General features: G+C 42.3%; 1 protein-coding gene across 12 annotated transcripts in view; it reads left to right on the top strand.

Annotated features, from left to right (window-relative positions):
* The window catches only part of LOC306763160 (protocadherin gamma-C5-like), a gene marked incomplete at its 5' end in the record, with an annotated part of 115073 nt that extends 96895 nt beyond the window's left edge, over positions 1-18178 (top strand). For 5 of the 12 annotated variants that reach the window (XM_079249885.1, XM_079249886.1, XM_079249881.1 and 2 more), the window contains 4 exons: positions 10419-10477; positions 11438-11491; positions 13960-14057; positions 15517-18178. In XM_079249885.1, the coding sequence (XP_079106011.1) occupies positions 10419-10477; positions 11438-11491; positions 13960-14057; positions 15517-15800 (495 nt within the window). In that variant the 3' untranslated portion in view covers positions 15801-18178. Of the gene's footprint in view, positions 1-3803; positions 6475-10418; positions 10478-11437; positions 11492-13959; positions 14058-15516 lie in introns of those variants that run through there. The other 7 variants (XM_079249889.1, XM_079249879.1, XM_079249882.1 and 4 more) reach the window with 6 other exon arrangements.
* Between the last annotated feature and the right edge of the window lie 2181 nt (positions 18179-20359).

Below are 20359 nucleotides of genomic sequence, written 5' to 3'. Positions count from 1 at the left end.
TGTATGGATAAATGAATAATCCTTTTAACTTAGTTTTCTTATTGACCTGCATTTAAAAAAAAAAAAAAAAAAAAGAATAGATTTTACTACGAGCAAGACATTAAACAAATGAGAGTTTGGTTTGGAAACAAATATCCACACTATCTATTCTAACATTTACAGTGACTCTTTTTTATCATATAAATAGGATGCAAGGATTCACATTATCTTGGTCACTAGTATTATTTATTATTTGCAGAACCTCAGTGTTAAGATTATAACACTGACCATCTTTGTTATTTTTCTTTCTTTCTTTCTTTCTTTCTTTCTTTCTTTCTTTCTTTCTTCATTTATTTATTTCTGTCATCACAAAAGGTCCATGTGTCTTTAACAGTGTAGCTCAGTTTCTCTCTCATTGGATGTCAGAGAAAGATGCTGAGCACCAATCGCATGCAGAACTGTACAAAGAGATCTACTCCCTCCCCCACGCATCCCCCGGCAACCACAATGCACAGACTGTGAAACCAGTAGGTAAATGGTTCACATTAGGGTACAAGGGTAAATCTAAATCATATTTGATCTTGGATACTCATTGCTCTAACTGGATATGTTTCACTCTTGGAATATGGATTCTGGCTTCATGATTGTTGTTCTTATGGAATGGAAATGATTTATTTCATGGAATCAGGAATGACAAAGAGGAAAGGATGTAGTAACTGGAGATGGCTGGCGCTGTGGTGGCATCATTTCTTTCTCTTGTGGACTACAACAGACGGACAGACTCGTTACAGCCTTCAGGAGGAGCTGAAACGGGGCACTGTTGTAGGAAACCTTGCCAAAGATCTGGGTTTAGGACTATCAGACATTTTTGACCGTAAACTGCGAGTCGCCTCTGAGGCTGGTGAGCAGTATTTCAGAGTGGATGCGGGACGAGGCGAGCTGGTGGTGAATGACAGGATAGATAGAGAGGCTTTATGCGGACAAAGTGCCAGCTGTGTGTTACCTCTGCAAGTAGTTATCGAAGACCCGCTGCAGTTACACCGGATTGAGGCTGAAATCCGAGATATTAATGACAATTCTCCAAGTTTCCTTTCAAACGAATTATCATTGAATATAGCCGAATCAGCAGCAGTTGGCACGCGATTTCCTTTGGAGAGCGCAGCAGACCCCGACGTTGGAAGCAATTCACTCAAATCATATATGCTCAGTAAAAATGAGTGTTGTTCCCTTAAAATAAAAGAAATCGAGGGTGGTAAAATCATTCCGGAACTTGTTTTAGAAAAACCTTTGGACCGAGAAAAAAAATCAATTCACAAAATATTACTAACAGCGTTGGATGGAGGAAATCCAGTCAGGTCTGGAACCACACAAATAACCATAAGCGTTCTAGACATAAATGATAATTTCCCATTGTTTGAGAAGAATGTCTACAAAGTATCCCTGGGTGAAAAAAGTACAAAAGGAGCAGTTGTTATTAAACCTAAAGCAACAGATGCAGATGAAGGTGTCAATGGTGAAATTGAATTCTCTTTTGGCTCCCGGACACCAGCTTCCGTGCTGTCAGTCTTTGATATTAACTCTTTAACAGGTGAAATCACTCTGAAAGGGGAGTTAGACTATGAATTGTCCAAATCATATGACATCGACGTAACAGCGAAAGATAAAGGTAGTCCTCAAATGGAGGGCCACTGTCGGGTTCAGGTCGACGTTATTGATTTCAACGACAACGCCCCCGAAATTATTTTCACTTCACAGCCTAAACCTGTGCGTGAAGATGCTCCAAGTGGCACTGTGGTGGCGTTGGTCAGTGCACGAGATCTTGACTCTGGTGATAATGGTAAGGTAACGTTACAACTCACCAAAGCCTCTCCATTTAGTCTGAAACCGTCATTTTCTAATAACTATGCACTGGTGACCAGTGCTGCTTTAGACAGAGAGAGCTGTTCTGAATATGACATGGAGATAACAGCTACTGATTCTGGCTCCCCCCCTATGTCAAGTAAGAAAACGATACCTGTCATCATCACCGATGTAAATGACAACCCCCCTAAATTTACTCAGCTATCCTATAATGTATATGTAAAAGAGAACAGAGTTCCAGGTTCTATTTTGTTCTCAGTATCAGCATCTGATCTGGACTCTGGTGAAAACGCAAAGATATCTTACTCTATCCTGGATTCTAAAGTTCAGGACGTTTCTGTCTCATCTTATGTTTACATTAACTCAGATAACGGCAGCATCTACAGCATGCACTCGTTTGACTATGAGAAACTGAAGGTGTTTCAGATCCAGGTTCAGGCAAAGGACCAGGGCTCTCCGTCTCTCAGCAGCAACACCACTGTCCATGTTTTTATCCTGGACCAGAACGATAATGCTCCCGCTGTTATTTACCCCTCCTCCGCTGCCCTGGGCTCCCTCTCTCATCAGAGGATGCCCCGCTCCGCTAAAGCGGGTCACCTGGTTACTAAGGTGACGGCCGTGGACGCTGATTCGGGCCACAACGCCTGGATCTCCTACAGACTGGCGGAGGCCACAGACGCCTCTCTGTTCACTGTCAATCTGTACACAGGAGAGGTGAGGACTAAACGCGCTGTGTCCGAGCAGGACGACTCCTCTCAGAGGCTGCTTATAGAGATCAAGGACGACGGGGAACCGGTTCAGTCCTCCACCGTAACAGTGTCCATCCTGCTGGAGGATGGTCTCCATGAACCCATCTTAGACCTCCGACACAAAGTGTCCGAACCCAGCAGGAAAACTGGGAGAATCACCCTTTATTTGATCCTCTCTCTGGCCTCGGTGTCCGTGCTTTCTCTGCTGACTTTTCTCATCTTAGCGGTGAAATGCATCAGGAACAGCAGAAGCAGCGGTAGCTGCTGCATGAGACGCAGCGACTGTGATGATTACAAGAACCCCAACAGAAACCTGCAGATTCAGCTCAACACTGATGGACCCATAAAGTACGTGGAGGTCCTGGGAGGAGACATGTTGTCTCAGAGTCAGTCCTTCAGGTCCTGCATGTCTCCGATGTCAGAGTACAGTGATTTGACTTTGATTAAACCCAGCAGCACCACAGACTTTAAAGAGGTGATCAGTGTTCTGGATGCTTCTTTACCCGACAGTACCTGGACATTTGAGAGCCAACAGGTGAGCAGGAAAGTCTTGACGTTACATTTAACGTCTCATTTTTTAATTGGATTAAGAATTATATACATTAATTTTATGTTGAATCATCTATGTTTTTACTATACATCCCTCTTCTTATCATCCTAATTCTTCACACTTTGAACCCCTTTTTATCCCTACTCTCTTTAAAAAAAAACATACTTTAACGTGTTTTTTTTTTCACATATCTTAAATCTACAAAGAGGCTTCTTGTGTTTCTGTTAACTTGGGTTCAGGGAAAAGCAACTTGGAAATTCTGCCCCCATGCGTATAAAGCAAGCATTGCTTCTCTTTGGCTTCTGTTTGACGGGCTACAAGGAGCTTTGATTGAGAGCCCTCACTGGAAACACTGGTTATTTTTTATGTGAACAATATCAAGTTAACATCTGTCTTCCCTTTGTCTGTCACTTTACCAAAATGTTTAGTAAATTGTGTTACGTAGTCCAACTAAACCTTTTTAAACTTGACACTTTGTGGCTGTTACTGGTCTGAAGATGAGCACTCACTGAAAAGTTTTCTCTGTGTGTGTGTGTGTGTGTGTGTATATTTGAGAGCGAGACCTAAGTGTATCAACACTGGTCCAGCCCACTCTTCCAGTGAGAGGGAAGGCCTCTGTGCTTTCTCCCCGCCCATGAAGAGAGAGAGGCAGAGGACACAGAGCAGCGAGTTTTAGTGCAGTCAAAAAACTACTTTGATTTTCGGTTGTTTTTTTCTACAAAGTTGACCGTCATGATCCAATCAAAACTTTCCATCACCTTACTCTTAGAGTGGAAATGTTCCCATCGAGCCGCGTAGCCTCGTTTGGACGCTAATATGGATTCGTTACGGTGAAAAAAGAAGTTAAAACTTTCCCGATCGGAGCGCAGCACAATGGACTCCAGGCAGAGGAAGCGCTCCGGAGGATGGAGGCTGTGGAGGTTTTACTTCTGTCTGGCCTGCGTCTCTTCGGCGTCTGCTCAGCTTAGCTATTCCGTATCGGAGGAACTAAGCCCTGGCTCCGTCGTTGGAAACATCGCTAAAGATTTGGGTCTTACAGCTCAACGAATTGTCCAGAGGAGGCTACGGGTGGTTTCCGACTCATCAGTGCAGTATTTCGAAGTGAAACAGACGACAGGCGATCTGGTAATTAAGCAAAAAATTGACAGGGAGCAACTGTGTGAACTGAGTTCAAAGTGTTCGCTACATCTCCAAGTACTTTTAGAGGATCCATTAGACATTCAACGCATCGTGGTGGACATTCTGGATGTGAACGACAACGCGCCGCAGTTCTCAACCAGAAACATTTCTTTGGAAGTATCAGAGGCTGCTGCGCCGGGCACACGGTTCCGTTTGGAGAGCGCGCATGATCCAGACGTGGGTACCAACTCTTTACGCACTTACCATGTGGCGACAAATGACTTTTTCATTTTGAATGTGCAAACTAAAAGTGATGGAAGCAAGTTTCCAGAGCTGGTAGTGGATAAACCTCTGGACAGGGAAACGCAGGCCTCGTTTCGCCTGTTGCTCACTGCTGTGGATGGAGGTCAGCCGGAGAAATCTGGCACAACTCTCCTGCTCATTAAAATCCTGGACGTAAACGACAATGCGCCGGTCTTTGACGAGCCGGTGAAGAAAGTCACCCTATTAGAAAATGTTGCACGGGGCACTTTAGTAACCAAATTAAACGCAACAGATGCTGATTCGGGCAACAACGGGCAAATATCATTCCTGTTTAGTAAATACACACCGGAACGAGTTCTCCAGCTTTTCAGCGTGGATTCTAAATCTGGAGAGATTCATGTGAAAGGTGATGTGGATTATGAGAAGGCCACTGCATATCACATCACAGTGCAGGCCAGAGATGGCGGTTCTCCCGCCATGGAAGGTTCCTGTAACGTCATAGTGGACATCACTGATGTGAATGACAATGCACCGGAAGTGACGCTTACGTCACTTACCAGCTCCATCAGAGAAGACTCTGCACCAGAGACAGTAGTAGCGCTCATAAGTGCACGTGACTTGGATGCAGGTGTGAATGGGGAGGTCAAATTATCTATTCCACCAGGTTTACCTTTTAAACTGAACTCTGCTTTTGGCATGCATTACAGCCTCACCACTGCTGGGAAACTGGACCGTGAGGCTGTTCCAGAGTACACAGTGGTTATCAAAGCCACTGATGCTGGCTCCCCTCCCCTTTCATCCCAAACCACTTTTGTGGTGAAACTTTCAGATGTAAATGATAATGCCCCCACCTTTTCTCAGTCTTCATACTCTGTGGACATCCCAGAGAACAACGCCCCCAGCTCCCCCATTGCTGCTGTGTCTGCTACCGATCCAGACCTTGGTGAAAATGCTCGCGTCTCCTATTCCATCCTGCCCACCATGGTCCAGGGCTCACCTATATCATCTTATGTGTACATCAACCCAGAAAGCGGCCACATCTACAGCATGCGTTCACTGGATTATGAGCAGCTGAATGCTTTTCGTATTGAGGTACAAGCTCAAGATGCTGGATTGCCCCAACGGACAACAAACGTCACTGTGCACGTGTTTGTGGTGGATGTCAATGACAATACACCTGTGATTGTACACCCTTTCTACCCTAAAGACAAAAGATTGCAGCTCACTGTGCCCCCATCCGCCAGCCCAGGGTACCTCATAAATAAACTGGTTGGGGTGGACGCAGACAGCGGGCACAACGCATGGTTGTTCTATTCAATCAACCCAGGACCAAATGCTGGAATGTTCCGTATTGGGGCACACACTGGGGAGCTCCGCACAGCTCGCAAGTTGGCCGAGGAGGAAACTGGCTCAACTTATGACATAACAGTCATCATCCAGGATAATGGGGACCCACCAAAGTCCAGCTCTGTGAATATTACAGTAACTGTGGATGAGAAGGCCACAGCCAATGAAACTCCAGTAAACCGTCGCCACAACCACTTCTACCACCACACCGGAATGTCGGACATCACTTTATATCTTATCATCTCTTTGGCTTGTGTGTCAGCTGTGTCCTTCATCACATTCTTCATCCTCATGGTGCGCTGCCTAAGGCACCGTGGCCCAGAGCTGGGGGGCTCAGAGTGCTGCTGCTTTGGCAACCACAGGTCCAGCCGCTACCATCAGAGACCCAGCAAAGACCTACACCTGCAGCTCAACACTGATGGACCCATACGATACATGGAAGTTGTGGGAGGTCCCCAGGAGCCACACACACGCACATACAGGCCCTGCTACTCCACCATATCTAGCAGAAGTGATTTTGTATTTATGAAGACACCCATGCTGAGTCACAACAACACACTCAACATGACACTCAGCAGGAATCACCATATGGACTCAGCCAATGAGGTGAGAGCTTAAGAAGGACAGAAAGTGTTTCACTGAACTGACATTAGTTTTCAGTAAAAATCAATTTAAATGGTTTATGAAAATCTAAATCTATAAATTCTTTTTTCTTAAATATGGTTGTACTTTATCATTAAAGAAAATAGTTTAGGGTGTATTTTTTTTGTTTTACTTTTTGACAGTAGGTACTGTTTTATCAGAAACTATAGGACAGCTGAAGTATCTTCTCTCCACACAGTGAAAGGTTTCTAAGAGCTTTGTTGATCTGCTGGACATGATTTTAGTAAAGAAGGGCTTAATATTTTCTTCTGGAGTTAGAATGGTGCAGAAGTGAAGAGGAAAGAAGTTAGTAGAGGAGGGTTAAAATGGCAAAGGAAATGGAAAAAGGAAACATTAGCACTTAGAACAGATGGAGAGGAGGAGACATCCAGATGAAAATGTGTCCTGCAGAGTTGGCTGAGTGGATATGTTGCGAGACAGAGAGGAACAGGATGACAGAGGGAGAGATGAGGGGGGGGGGGGGGAGCCAAAGAATAAAGCAGTAGCTGAAAAACAGGAATTTGTAGGGTCATTGGCCCGACCCCTGACTTCCTGTTGTCCTCTGAACTTTGGTGATTGGTTCCAGGATTCACATAAGTAAGTCTGCCATTGCTTTATCACATCTGTGTAGCTATTTGTAAATGCCTTTTATATATCCTTAGTTTTGCTATTTAACATTGAGATTTCAGTGAGGAATGGCAAGATAATGATCACATCCATGAAACACTGGTGACCCATTTAGTTTTTAGTGGATAGAAAGTACTGACAGTGGTATAAAATGGCTGTCAGCACCATGATTCGTCTTTGTAGAATTCCACTGAGGGGAAAAAGCAGGTTTGTCATCCTTAATCCATTTATTCTTGGGATTTATCTTGTTATTGTGATGAAGAATGATAAGAGCTGTTCCTGTTGTACCATTCCAGTGACATTTACACTGATTTTGTTTAATATGAATTTCTATTTTTTTATATGACTTGGTGCCATATTAACTGCAGTGAGCTGTGCTGTGCCTGAGCTCAGTCAGTTTGCCATCTACCTCTTTTCAGTGGCACATGTCCCACAAGGAAAGCAGTGGAAATGTGACAGAGAGTCAAAGAAATGGAAAGGAAATGCAGCTTTATGCATGTGCCACACTGATGGACGATATAGGCCACAATGACTTTAGAGCAGCAGCTATGACTGTGGGTGTTTATGTACTTGTGCACATGAGATTGTGCATACAAAGCATTAGACACAATGAGCCCAACAGTGGTGTGAAGTTTTAGCAGGACCTTAGCAGGACTTAGGCTCCTTTTCCACTGCCCCTTTTTGCATCAACTATTCATCTGCAGCGTGCTGCTTCGAGTTAATCATGGCTGAACACAAAGTCTTAGGAGAAATGTTTATGTAGATGTATTAATCATATGCATATACATCTGAATATTCTTATGATTATGAATTAAGTTTCTACCCATGCAGCTTATTGGAGATTGCATGGGTTAGCATCTGCACTAAGCAAGTTTCGGAACAAACAAAACATTTGGCACAAACACAAATAAGGAAATGGTTGATTCAGTTCAGTTAAACTGTAGTTGAGAAATTTGTCAGTTTAGTCTCGATGTTGTTGACTATTGATAGCACTTATGCTGTTGGTGTAATAAGGTTAACTGCTGTAGGTGTGCTAAAAAGACAGCCACACAGAAATTGTCAGTAACAATCCAGCCTCAACACACAATTCTTAACAAGTCTAAAACTAAAGGAAAAAGGCTTAAGGTAGAATTGCATATGTGTTGGAAGTGTGTGTATATGTGTGGTATTCTTAACACTTGTCTCAGAAAGAGAAACAGGAGTGGCTTTATGTTGATTATACTTTGGACATCTGGACAAATGTTTTCCTATTAATTAGAAGTGTAAACCAAATATAGAAAAGTAAACCAGAGGTTTTAGTAGATGAACCACTCACAAGTGTGTTGGATGGCATCCAGCTTTACCCATGTGCACAACAGTCCAGATTAGTCCTCTGATAAATCCAGCTGACCACACAGTAGTCCATCAACTGACATATTGGGGTGTAACATAGTCGGATTATAATCACCTGAAGCCTCACAGCCCTTAGATTTAAAGGAAAGATGTAGTGGAATCAGATTTTTGGCCTTTAAAGCCTCCAGGTTAGTGTGATAGTCCGTCTGTTGGGTGATAATTTGGGTTAGGAATAGAATCCCATCTTCTCACTCAGCTTTGGCAGCATCTGCGCGACTAGTCTCTCTGACCTTTACTATCCCCATCACATGTAATGTATGCTTTGAAAACATGACATCATGTGCATTTCTAAATTAGATGACAACTGGATATGAAGCCTTAAAGCTATGTGAGCTGCTCCTTTAACTCCACATTTATTGTTTGATTTAGGAAAAGATCCACAATGTGAATTTTTTACTTGGATGAATGAGAACTGCATTGCTAGAATGATGCTTAACTGGAATGGTGGGTTTCTGTCTGTAGATCAGCCTCCACACTGATGTGTGCTGATATTTTTCTTTACCTACATCTCAGATACATTCACATTTGAAAATTTTGACCAAGCTTTGCTTTAAAGGAGTTTAGTTGTTGAGATTCTCATTGATAAGTGCTGACTTGTCATATGACTTGTCAGTTCTGGGCTTGCAGTGTGTCATGAAGACACACACAACAATCCTGACCATCTGTGTGATCATCACTGTAAACTGAATCCTTTAAAAGTAACATTGAAGTTGAATCCTCTCGCATCTAATTTCACTGAATGCTACATACACTACAGTGCTGTTCTGTCATTGTGTTTTTGAATGACCACTGATACAATATATACAGTTCCATCATCTCATCATTGTCCCTGAATATCACATTTTTAATGTCATGTTTCAAAGTGAGTTGTCTTTCTCTTCTCTGCTGCATTTAGTCTTATTTGCTGTTTTGTAAAAGACTCTCTAGTCACACTATTTAACAGCTTATCTGCTCCTGTGGGTTGAAATACTTGGTGGATTCTCTCTATCAGTTTTTTGCCTGTTCTCTTGTTTCTCTCCATCCCTTTGGGTAGGACAGCTCTTTTAATAATGCAGCACATCATGCTGTTGGCCTCTCTCTCCAGGGAACTTTTGTGTCGATTAGGCAACAGAATCTGGAGCCAAGCCAGACTTCTATTCACTGCATCACTGCACAAGAGAGCCTGAGAGAGAGAAAGGAAGAGTTAGAGACATGGAAAAGGCATGGTGACATGGCCAGTGAGGTAGAGATGGACAGGAGTGCAGTCAGCTTGAAGACATTAATGGAGAGTTGCAGGAACAAACAGAGTGGAGACACACTTTTATCTCTTTTATCTTAGTGAAGCTTTTTCTTCATGAAGTTTTGGTTTCAAAATGATAAATTTATCTATTTTCTAAGGACTTTCTGTGTTCTCCTTGCTAAATAAATGAAAATGGTTTTTCTGAGAACAATCAGGAAAACCAGTGAGTCCTTCAGTCAGCGATATAGTTCTTATGATCTGCTTTTAAACGTTTCTGTGTGTGTGTGTTCCACCATCGACTGAGATAAAACTCTGAACATCAGTTTAACATTCATTTTAAGTGTTGTCCTGTTATTCAGCTTAATGCTCACTTAACTGATTATCCAGTTCTGTTTCACATACTGTCTGCCTTTTTGTTTCCAGTCTCCAATCTAGTTTTTATATGCTTTGCTCCAGTTTGTGTGACTGTGTGAGTGTGCAGCATTTTTTGCCCCACAACATTTAAAACAGACATATATACCCACTTTGTCAGTGAAAATCTAAAAAGTTTATTGCAAAATCACACAAAACTCGCAGCTTTCTTGGCTGCACACAAATCTCACAAAGTTCCTCCCTGCTACTGCTGCAATTAAACATCTATTTAATGTTGCATCTTCTGTTTTGTTCACAGCAAAAACCTCCAAACAATGACTGGCGCTTTACACAAGGACAGAGACCCGGACCTAGTGGGTGAGTCAACAGACACACTTGCACACACTGATAAAATACCCAGTAAAATCATCACGACGTTGTTGCTCATTGGAAAGATAAAGAGTGAGCAAACAAAAAAAAAGTGACTGCTGTTACCATAACAACCAGATGCTTGTATGGTACTGATTGTATCATGCAGATGAGCTCAAAGTCTTAATCTGACTTTGAATTACACTCCCCTGCTTGATGGTGGTCACTTTATCTTGAACAACGCACCTGAGTGCATTTGGATTCCTAAACAAGCATCTCTGCCTGTTACCAGGCTGCTTTTTAAAATGGCTGCCGCAGCTTCCACTCCCCTCCCCCTCCTCTGCTGTTCCTTTCCTCTCTGCTCTCTCTGAGCCTGTGCACCATCACTCAGTAGTGCTGATGAGGGACGGTCACCAAAGCAGGAGGGGGGGATGGGAAAATGTGTTTATCCATCTTGTTCTCACATAATTTTCTTTCATCTAATGTTACTTGAAATCAGATTGTAGACATGCGGGTTACAGTCAGCAAATGAGATGTCTCTTTTGTTTGTTTCAGTTGTGCAGTCTGGGAAGGATGCTAGTTGCTTTTAGCACATGTTGTGTGGGTTAAAATGGATTGTGTTTAATAGGAGTTTTCCAAACAGCAATTGCACATCACATTCTGTGTGTCAAAAGCCGCCCCTGAGAAACACCAGCTGGGGGAAGGAGTTGTGTTGTTAGGAAAGTGTTAGACACACAAAACAAACCACTGCAGTTTTATTAGAACTCTGGAATTGTAGGATACATTGGATGTCATCCACCTTAAAATACCATGAAAAAAAAGAAAGAAAATGTCTTGATATATATGATGGAATCAACACTGAGGTCTACAGTAGATCACTATATCTCAGTTCTGTCTTCAAAACAAGCCCCAGTCATCAGTCAAATGCACAATGCTTCTTTCAGGCTGTATAACTTGTTGTGTTTTTAGTCCCCACATGCCATACGGTACACACATACGATGGACGCCGAAGAGTGGGACAAGGTACCAATTTAGACTTAGACATTGTATGGTCACTTTCTGTCCTTAGCAGCTGATCAAGGTTCAGTTTTGTACAGAAATTCCTTGGTGGAAAGAGGAATTCATCCACTGATAAGGGCAGAGAGTGACTGAAATCTTTTAGCTAGTTCACTGCAGTTGAGTGCTGTGCTGTGTGTAGATATACCTAACCCATAGCTTCTGTTAGTCTCCCTAAAAGTTTGATGGGGTTTGTTGTTGATCTTTGTGTTTTAGGCCACAATGCTTGCTGTGGCATAAAGAGGACTGTGATGCGTTTGTGTGCAGTGTTTTGTAGATATGCTCTGCCTTGTATATGTGTGCAATACATATAGTCATGATAGCATAAGAGCACCTCAATCCTCTCCTGCGAGACTCGCTTACCATGCAGTGTTGCCTTTGCTGTGTGTCTGTGATGGTTGTAGCTCAACATCACCACATGTGGCTTTTTTCATATGATTTATGAACCAGAGGACAATGAAAGCATCAGGCATGGATTGATTTCAGAAGAATGCCCAAAAGTTCCTCGCTAAAGTTCAACTGTTGAGGTCAAGTTGTAAATGGGGAAATATTGGCATATTCATTGTGTGACAGAAGGAATGAGCCTAAATTACATTTAAAGTTAATGTCATGAAGATTTTCTGAAAATAACACCAAAAGGAATAATCTACATAGATAAAATGTGCATTACAAGGTTGCAGGAAAGAAAAGAAAGATAGTCCTGTCTGGACAACCAAGGACATCCCTGTGGTTAGCAGTGTGCAATCTTGCCCACAGGAAGTGATAATCCTGACCAAAGGAAACATTCTACAAAACCACAGGATGTGATAAGCACAAAGAGACGCCAATTTAACCTAAATGAAGGGTTCTTATCTTAAGTTGGATGAAGAGGCACAAAATGGCTGCTCTAATTGTGTTTTTCCTCAGCCTGTTTCTCATTGACTGCCTGGCAGAAGACCTACATGTCTCTCTGTCTCACTTTCACCCTGGCACTCCGCTCAGAACCACTTTGGAGTTTTGGCAGTACAATCTGGCAACCCGCACTTCAACAGGGCTTTATGTCTTGGAATTCCTTTTTCTCTTTGTCTCGTCGTGTCTTTTACTTTCCCTTTACTCGCCAGAGCAGACTAATTTGTTTGTGGTTATTTTAGTTTGTTTAGAGGGGAAAAGAGAGTTCCAGTTTACATCCCATGTATTCAACTCAGCATCTACTGTGTAATAAAGGTTTTAGGTCCTGAAGGTAATGTGAGAAATTATGCCAGAAGTAATACTACATCACCTTTTCTTTGCTAACTTACTTCAATGCTATTTAAAGCAGCAACAGTTCTTCTCAGAGCTTACAGGAGACAACTAAATATAGTTCTGTAGATTTAAGCTGTTTCTGTATCTTCCATCGCTTCATGTTTCTACAAATTAAGTCCATGTTCTGGGTTTGTTTGAGGTCATTCCATCTGTTCTCCTTTTAAAGCTGCGGGTATTAGGGCAATGTCGGATTGACTGCTATAAATTTAAAAAGAACTGAGAACATTTCACGTATCAAAAATCTTTTCATAGTGTTGTATGTCTACATTTATTGGCCAAAAGAGTCAGCTTCCTGGTGTGTTGCACACACTAACCTACAGCTTAGAAGGATGACAGTGCATTTTTTTTGGTTTGTGCCGCTGAAGAAATGCCTATCTTTAGAGTTTTAAATGGATTTTCTTACTTGTGCATCACATCTGATGAAGTCAAATTACTTTAATTTTTTAATCTGCTGACATATTGTACTGGTTTTATACAGATAACATAAGCCTCACCCATGTTAAAGTCCAATGATGGACATCTATTTGCACTCTGGCAACAGCAGGAGAGACAGGATTAAAGTATTGTGACCCAGTTGTTAGCTGTAGAGATTATGTTGGTGTGGCGCACGTGTGGGCGTAAGTTGGTGAGCGGTCTAGATCATGTCCGCTTTCTCCTTTGTTAACCATACATGCAAATTGCAGATTGTAAATACAGAAGGCTTTGAAGGTGAAGCTGGCCCAGATGGAAATGTTCAGCACTCGCTGAGCGCTGCCTTTGTGACTGTGCAGACAGCTATTTCCTCTAAAGGTGGAATCATTAAATATTTAATCAGAATTACCAGATGGTTCAGCGCTCACAGTCCTATAGAGAGTGTGTGAATATTTTACAATGTACATACATACCAACACACTTGCTGCAGCGCACAGATGCGTTTGTTCATGCTTTAATGCGGGCGTGCGTTTTGTTTGCGCTGCGTCCTGTTTTGTAAACTGTACATCCTCCTTGTTATTTTTTCTGAGTCCATCATCAGCTGCTTTGCTTTTTACATCATAAACCACCAAATGTCAATCAAGTGTGTTAAAACACGCATAAGAACACACACACACACACACACATAGTGGATGAACCTTCAACTCACTTACAGTTGGTTTTTTTTTTTCATTTCATCACAGGGCAACTGGAGGACCTGAGGTTGCCATGGGAACTGGCCCCTGGCCCCAGCCCCCTACTGAGGCCGAGCAGCTCCAGGCGCTGATGGCTGCAGCTAACGGTGAGTCCTACACCTTATCATCTTCTGACTCCTTCCATCGGTTCATCCCCTCCTTGTCTAACAGGTTTCTTTCTGTCTGTGCACGTGGGTGTGTGGGAGAAGATGGTTTGTGTAGCTTCCTGTTTGTTCAAGGGCAACTAGCCAGGTTTGCTTATTGATAAAAGCTCCACATTGACATAGACATGCAGTGGATGTGATCTCAGAAGTACCCACAGTTCAGACTTTGGACTGATTTGTTGAATTTAAAAACACAAGAGAGTGTGTGTTTCTACTGTACACACTCATGTCATATGCTCAGTGTTTTATCATAAGCAGAGCTGCAGGAACACCTTGAGTCCCATATTCCACAAAATGCACCTCTCTGTGCTACTCCTTTGATGTTACAATACAAAAATCCGGTAAGCAAATAAGGGACACACACACACACATACTGAGTCATAATCAGGCTGCAAACGTGGAAAGTTTTGTGATCAAATGGAAAAATGCTCTAATATTGGCTATTGGCAGGCAAAGGAAGACCAAGCTGAGAATGTAGAGAGACAAACTGAGTTAGGTTATTTGCCAAACAGATTCAAGTCATTGTTTCCAGGGTTGTTTAAACACATCATATCTCCCTCTTGGACACCACTCTGGATCTTGCATGAAATTTTTCCACTGGAAGAAGAAATGAGACCGTGTCCAGGGCATGATGGCAGCCTGCATGTCAGCACAAGGTTGTTCCAAATGAACAGTTAGAGCCGGCAGGGAGGAAAGAACAGTGAATGCAATAAACTGAAGATCATCTCATCACACTCAACTGCACTATAAATAGACAGAATGCATCAATTAGGGAAAAATTAAGGATTCAGTTTATCTTTTGCTTTTTGCAAGCCAGCCCAGTTTACAGGGATGTGGATGTGTGTGTGTTTATATAGGCTTACAGAAGCCACAGGAAGGGGGGAGGGAGCACTTCTGTCTCTGGCTCTGCAATGCAGGGGCTGTGGGAGAATTATGAGCTGAGCAGCTATGTCATGTACACACAGGCGCAGCGCATGCTCGACAGAGACCCAGAAAAACATTTGAGCATATTTTGGATCTAGTTTTTCTTCCTGGTTTTAGATAAAAAGGAAAAGAAAAACACCCCTGCATATAGATTGAGGAAAGTCAATTCTGCCTCTTTTGTTCATATTTTCCTTTTATACTTATTCTCTCTTTAGTTTTTTTTCTAACTCAGCTCACTTCAGCACTGTATTTTAGTCTCATAATCACGCCAAATGTTTCTTAGGAAACACCTGATGTTTTAGAAAAGCGTTCAAAAAAGGATGAAACTCCTTTTTTGACTTGTTTCACTGCTTCTATGCAACACTGTCTCACTAAACTTTCCAGCACTTGCCTAACACATTTCACCTCGACCCCTTCCTCCCTCCCCTCCTCTCCTTCCTCACCCCTCATTCCCCCACTCTATCTCTCTTCTCCCCAGAAGTGAGTGAGGCTACGGCTACCCTTGGGCCTGGCACCATGGGTCTGAGTACCCGCTACAGCCCCCAGTTCACCCTGCAGCACGTGCCCGACTACCGCCAGAACGTCTACATCCCCGGCAGCACGGCCACCCTCACCTCCAACCCCCAGCAGCAGCAGGCCACGGCCCAGCAGGCCACCCAGCAGGCACTGCCTCCGCCCCAGGCCTCGGCCCAGCCTGAGCCCCCCAAGGCCGCCCAGACCCCTGCCTCTAAGAAGAAGTCCACCAAGAAGGAGAAGAAGTAGGTCTGGATGGAGAGAGGTGAAAGGATGAGGACGTCGGCCTAACGTGATGAGAAGTTCAACCCCCCACCCCCCACCATTAGGTATCTGTCTGCTCTGCTGTCACGCATGATGGCCAAACATTGACAGCATGTCACTTTTGTTTACATGAACATTGTTGGTGGTTCTTAAGACGTGTTCAAAGAATCTGAATGTGGTGAAGGATGTTAGTGTTACCAACTTGTGGTGTGCTAAAAGTTTAATATTGTTCATGTAATCTTTGTGGGTAGATATGTTTTGCAGGGAATGGGGGGTTGATGTCTTTTTTTTTCCTTTTTTCATTAAAAAAATGCTTAAATGAACTTGGACAAAGAGATTCAGTATAAGAACCTTGCTGGGTTGACAAGGCTGTACACAATGATGTATTCAGAGATGAAATGTTAATGTCTTTCTTTTTGGATTTATTGTGCACTTTCCCAGACGTGGGAAGTCCGCTGTTGTAAAGTACGCTAGCCGCCATCCATTAGATTCCTCTATAGGATCAGTCTTGTGTGGTCATAAACCACAAGGCTGTTTGACAGGTATTACAAACTCTTCTGCATGCTCATTAAGGTTCAAACCACATATACTAGTTTAGAGTTGCAAACTATGCATTGCAAAAGCAAAGAGGAGGATGTCCTGAATCCACTTTCCTCCCTCCAATCGCAGGTCAACAGAATGCATATGTAGCATTTACTTGACACAAAATGAAACATACTTTTGTAATCATAGTTTAAAAAAAAATCAAAATTAAGAATTTAATCCTCTGATATTTTTATGACCTGAGCATGCACCCAGAGGACGGGCTAGCAGAGGGTGCAGGTGGCATGGTGATGCGTCACAAGACGCACTGTCCATGCAGGTGGTTTGGCAGCAGGAATGGGCTTTTTTATATAACACCTCCATATGGGCACAGACATGTCCTGCTGGCCTGCACCCACTGCACTCCCCTCCTCATATCCAGCTCGTGTCCTTCCCTCACCCACCACCCCACGAGAGCCAAACTAAGAAAAATGCACTGTTTGTATTCTGAAGATAAGATGATGAAGGTTATAATCACTTCAGTCTGTCGGGAAACATGTAGATGTGGTAAACTTAGGTGCTTAGGAGTTTCTAGACACTTTGTAAGCCCCTAGGGCCTCAATGAAGCTTTTCCCTTCACTTTCCTGAGGCGCTGAAGAAGCTTGTTGATGTGACACTATAATGTTATTTGTTTCTTTAAGATATGAAGTCTTTACGTTGCCGTCCATCTGTCTGTCAGGCCCCTGGCCAGATAAAAACTGCATGAAAAAAAGGCAGCTTGCAGGCTGGGTTCAAGGGAGTGGAAAGGGGTGCAGTGAGAGGTGGATGGACTGAGGTGGCACCATTGTATCAACCAGGGGGTGAAAAAAAACAACCTCTGCTTTACTCACTGAATGTACAGAGGAACCACAGTTGACCTGCCCACCCTCCAAACCTCCTATAATGCACTGACCTAGGTAGAGGTCAACGATGCCAAGCACAGTCGTCCCTGTTGGTGATGGGAAGCCGCTCGCAAACCCTTTGAAATGTCTCTCCCCATTCAAATCAATGGGAAACCCCGTCCTCTCCACCTCACACCTCTCTGCATCCACTCCCCTGTTCAGTGAGGCTCTTCCCCGCTGTAAATAAACACGAGTCCTGTCGATGGTATGAGCCAAGTGTTTGTATAGCAGAGACAATATCCACCATTTTGAAAATTAAAGTCCCTCTCAACAAGGCGTGGCTTACTACTGGAATGTGTTGCATTTTGTTTTTCCATTTGGAAAAAAAAATAGTTAGGAAAAAAACAAACAAAAAAAAAAGATCAGCAATGAATAAAGATTTGACATGTTCTTCAACAGTTTGTGTTGCAATGTAGTAACTAAGCACCATGGAAGCCAACTAACTCTTCAGTGTAAATAAATGAATTAAAGATAACTTTAGATAAGTAAACAAAAGTGACACACGTAGACTAGTTAACTTGTGGTATGTGTTGCTCATATTTTTGTGTTTATTTTCTCTCTACTATCTTTTATCACCATGTAAAGAAACAAAACAAAAAAAAAAGGAAATGTTTCTATCCTTCTGTAACCTCTTAATGTTCTTTTGCGGTGATTTTATCTCGTGCATTTGTGAAAGAATGCCTCTCATTCTCTTTCTCTGTCCATATGAACAAATGATTATAAATATTATATATGTGTAAGTCTGTCCGCTGCTGAATTAATACTACTCTATCCTGCTGTATTATCTTTCTTATCAAATGCTTAGCCTCCCCCTCCCCTCCCCCCACGCTACACCCCCCCCTGTGTTACTCTCTTATTTTTATGCTAATATTTATATTGCTGTTTTATTTTCTCTTGAACACTGACATTTCAAATAAAAAGAAATCATTAAAAATATTTACATGTGCTGTGTTTTTAATGCTAACATCTCTACACAGGCTGCAGTATGAGTGTATTAACTCTGTAGATAATTAATATGACTGATAAATAAAACTCACCTATGAGTAAAGTTAAGTAAAGTGTGCTCTGCATTAAAAACCTACAGTTATTGCAGCTTTCTTAATGTATCCCAGTGAGCTTCCGTTAATCATTTGTCCATTTCATGTCTTTTTCTAAATGTGTCTAAGAGGGATTAATAATGCATATAAAAAGGCAAAAGAAAAAATATGAGCAGACTAACTGCTGCTTCACCATTACATTATTAGTGGGAGCCATGAGTTATTGTCTTACTTATCTATTCTGGACTATATCTGTCTATAGTGTATTAATTACTGCCTGTTTAATGTGCACAATATATCATTTTGGCCAAAAAACGACCCAAATTTAATAGAAAAGGCTTCCTATGCCATTTGTTTTAGCATCATAATTGTTTTCAAGCCCTTTATTAAAATGTTGTTTTTTTTAAGACAGTATTAAAACTACAAAATTACATCAAGTATTAACATCTAACCTTACTCTCACTTTAGGCTGGACTTATCAGAACTACATGTTCTTTATCTTCCCTTTGACACATCCTGAGGCCACAGCTATGAAAAGGATGATGGGAGCCTGTTCAGGCTTTCTGTGCCTTTCATACACAATAACATGTATCCCTATAAATAGCCTAGTGAACGTCATAGAGCAAAACAAAAGACGCAGGCTTTTGCTCTCTGTTACAGATGCTGGGGGATAGAAAAGGGGACAGGGAGGCTGGCAGGAAAGAGATGATGTTTAGATTGTTTATGGTAAGCTAGATGGTAAGCCCTGTCAACTATCAGCTAATGCAGTTTTTTTTTTTTTTATCTTATGCAATTCAACAGCTAGAAAATGAGACATTTAGTGTCTGTTTGAATATTCAGTATAAAAACATTAGTTTCACATGTTTTTTTCTCTCAGTGATCTCATTTCTTGCTTTAGCTAAACAGTGCTTACAAAGCAGCTTTCCAACATTAATCACTGTAGACTCACAAACCCAAAATGGCTGACTCCTCTCACCCTTCTATCTGTGTGTGTGTGTGTGTGTGTGTGTGTGTGTGTGTGTGTGTGTGTGTGTGTGAGTGTGTGTGTACATTGGTTGCCATGACAACCGTCAATCCCAGCTCTGGAGGCTTTTTCTCTCTTCTACGCATCTTTATTACCAATCTATGAAGTGGCCATTATTGGAAGCTGCTCGGTGCCTGGCAGAGCTGAGTGACCTGCAGGAAGGCAAACATATTCGGCCATTAGTCAAACCTGGCAACGCACACAAACATATGAAGCAAACATGGTCGAGCTGAGCAGATTATCCTACACAGAAACAAGCAGATGAGTCAGAAGCAAGTGTTGTGGGTTTGCCACAGTTTGGAGATCGGCAGAGCATCAATCTGAGAGCTAATATAATTCTGGAAACGATGTAAAGAAGCTACAGAGTTACTCATATGAGATCGTCTTGCTCCTACTGTGGAGATTTAAAATGGCTTAAGAGTAACTTTATCAGCTCATCTTTGTCTTCTTGTGACTCACAGTTACAGTGTGTCCACTTGTGTCATCCGTGTCCCAGAGAAAAGACTCAACAGAAAGGGGAAATTGTTGGTGTATTGCCCCTTTTATGTTCTGCCACCCTATCTCACTCAATTAGGCACATTCCTGCTGATTATACACACACACACATTCAAGCAGAGCACAAAATACTCAAACTAGTGATGTATAGGAGGGTTGGCCAAAGGAAGGACTGCAGTGAACTGGAAGTTGACAATGGATCTCCTGTGTGCCGTAACAGCATTAGTCAGACATCCTGGACACATAAGAAAATAGAAGGAATCATCACTTCCTGAATGTGATGTGTACATGCAAACGGGCATGTGGTGTGCCACATACACACTTATACTCTGTGGAGTCACAAGAATTCAGACACAATCACAAAAGAGCTGAGGAGCAAATTTCCTGAAAAAATCTTGTAGATAATCAAATCTATTGCAATTTTCCTTCATCCTTATGACAGTGAGCAACAACAAGAGCTTCCTTTTGTCTGCCTAAGTGGCAGCAAGGGCCTTCCAGACCACAGAGAATCTGATCAACAGAAGG

The sequence above is a fragment of the Telmatherina bonti genome, assembly GCF_933228915.1.
Source record: "Telmatherina bonti genome assembly, chromosome: 12".
Classification (NCBI taxonomy): domain Eukaryota; kingdom Metazoa; phylum Chordata; class Actinopteri; order Atheriniformes; family Telmatherinidae; genus Telmatherina; species Telmatherina bonti.
Note: the sequence above shows the minus strand (reverse complement) of the source record. Positions and strands in the feature narration are given on the sequence as shown.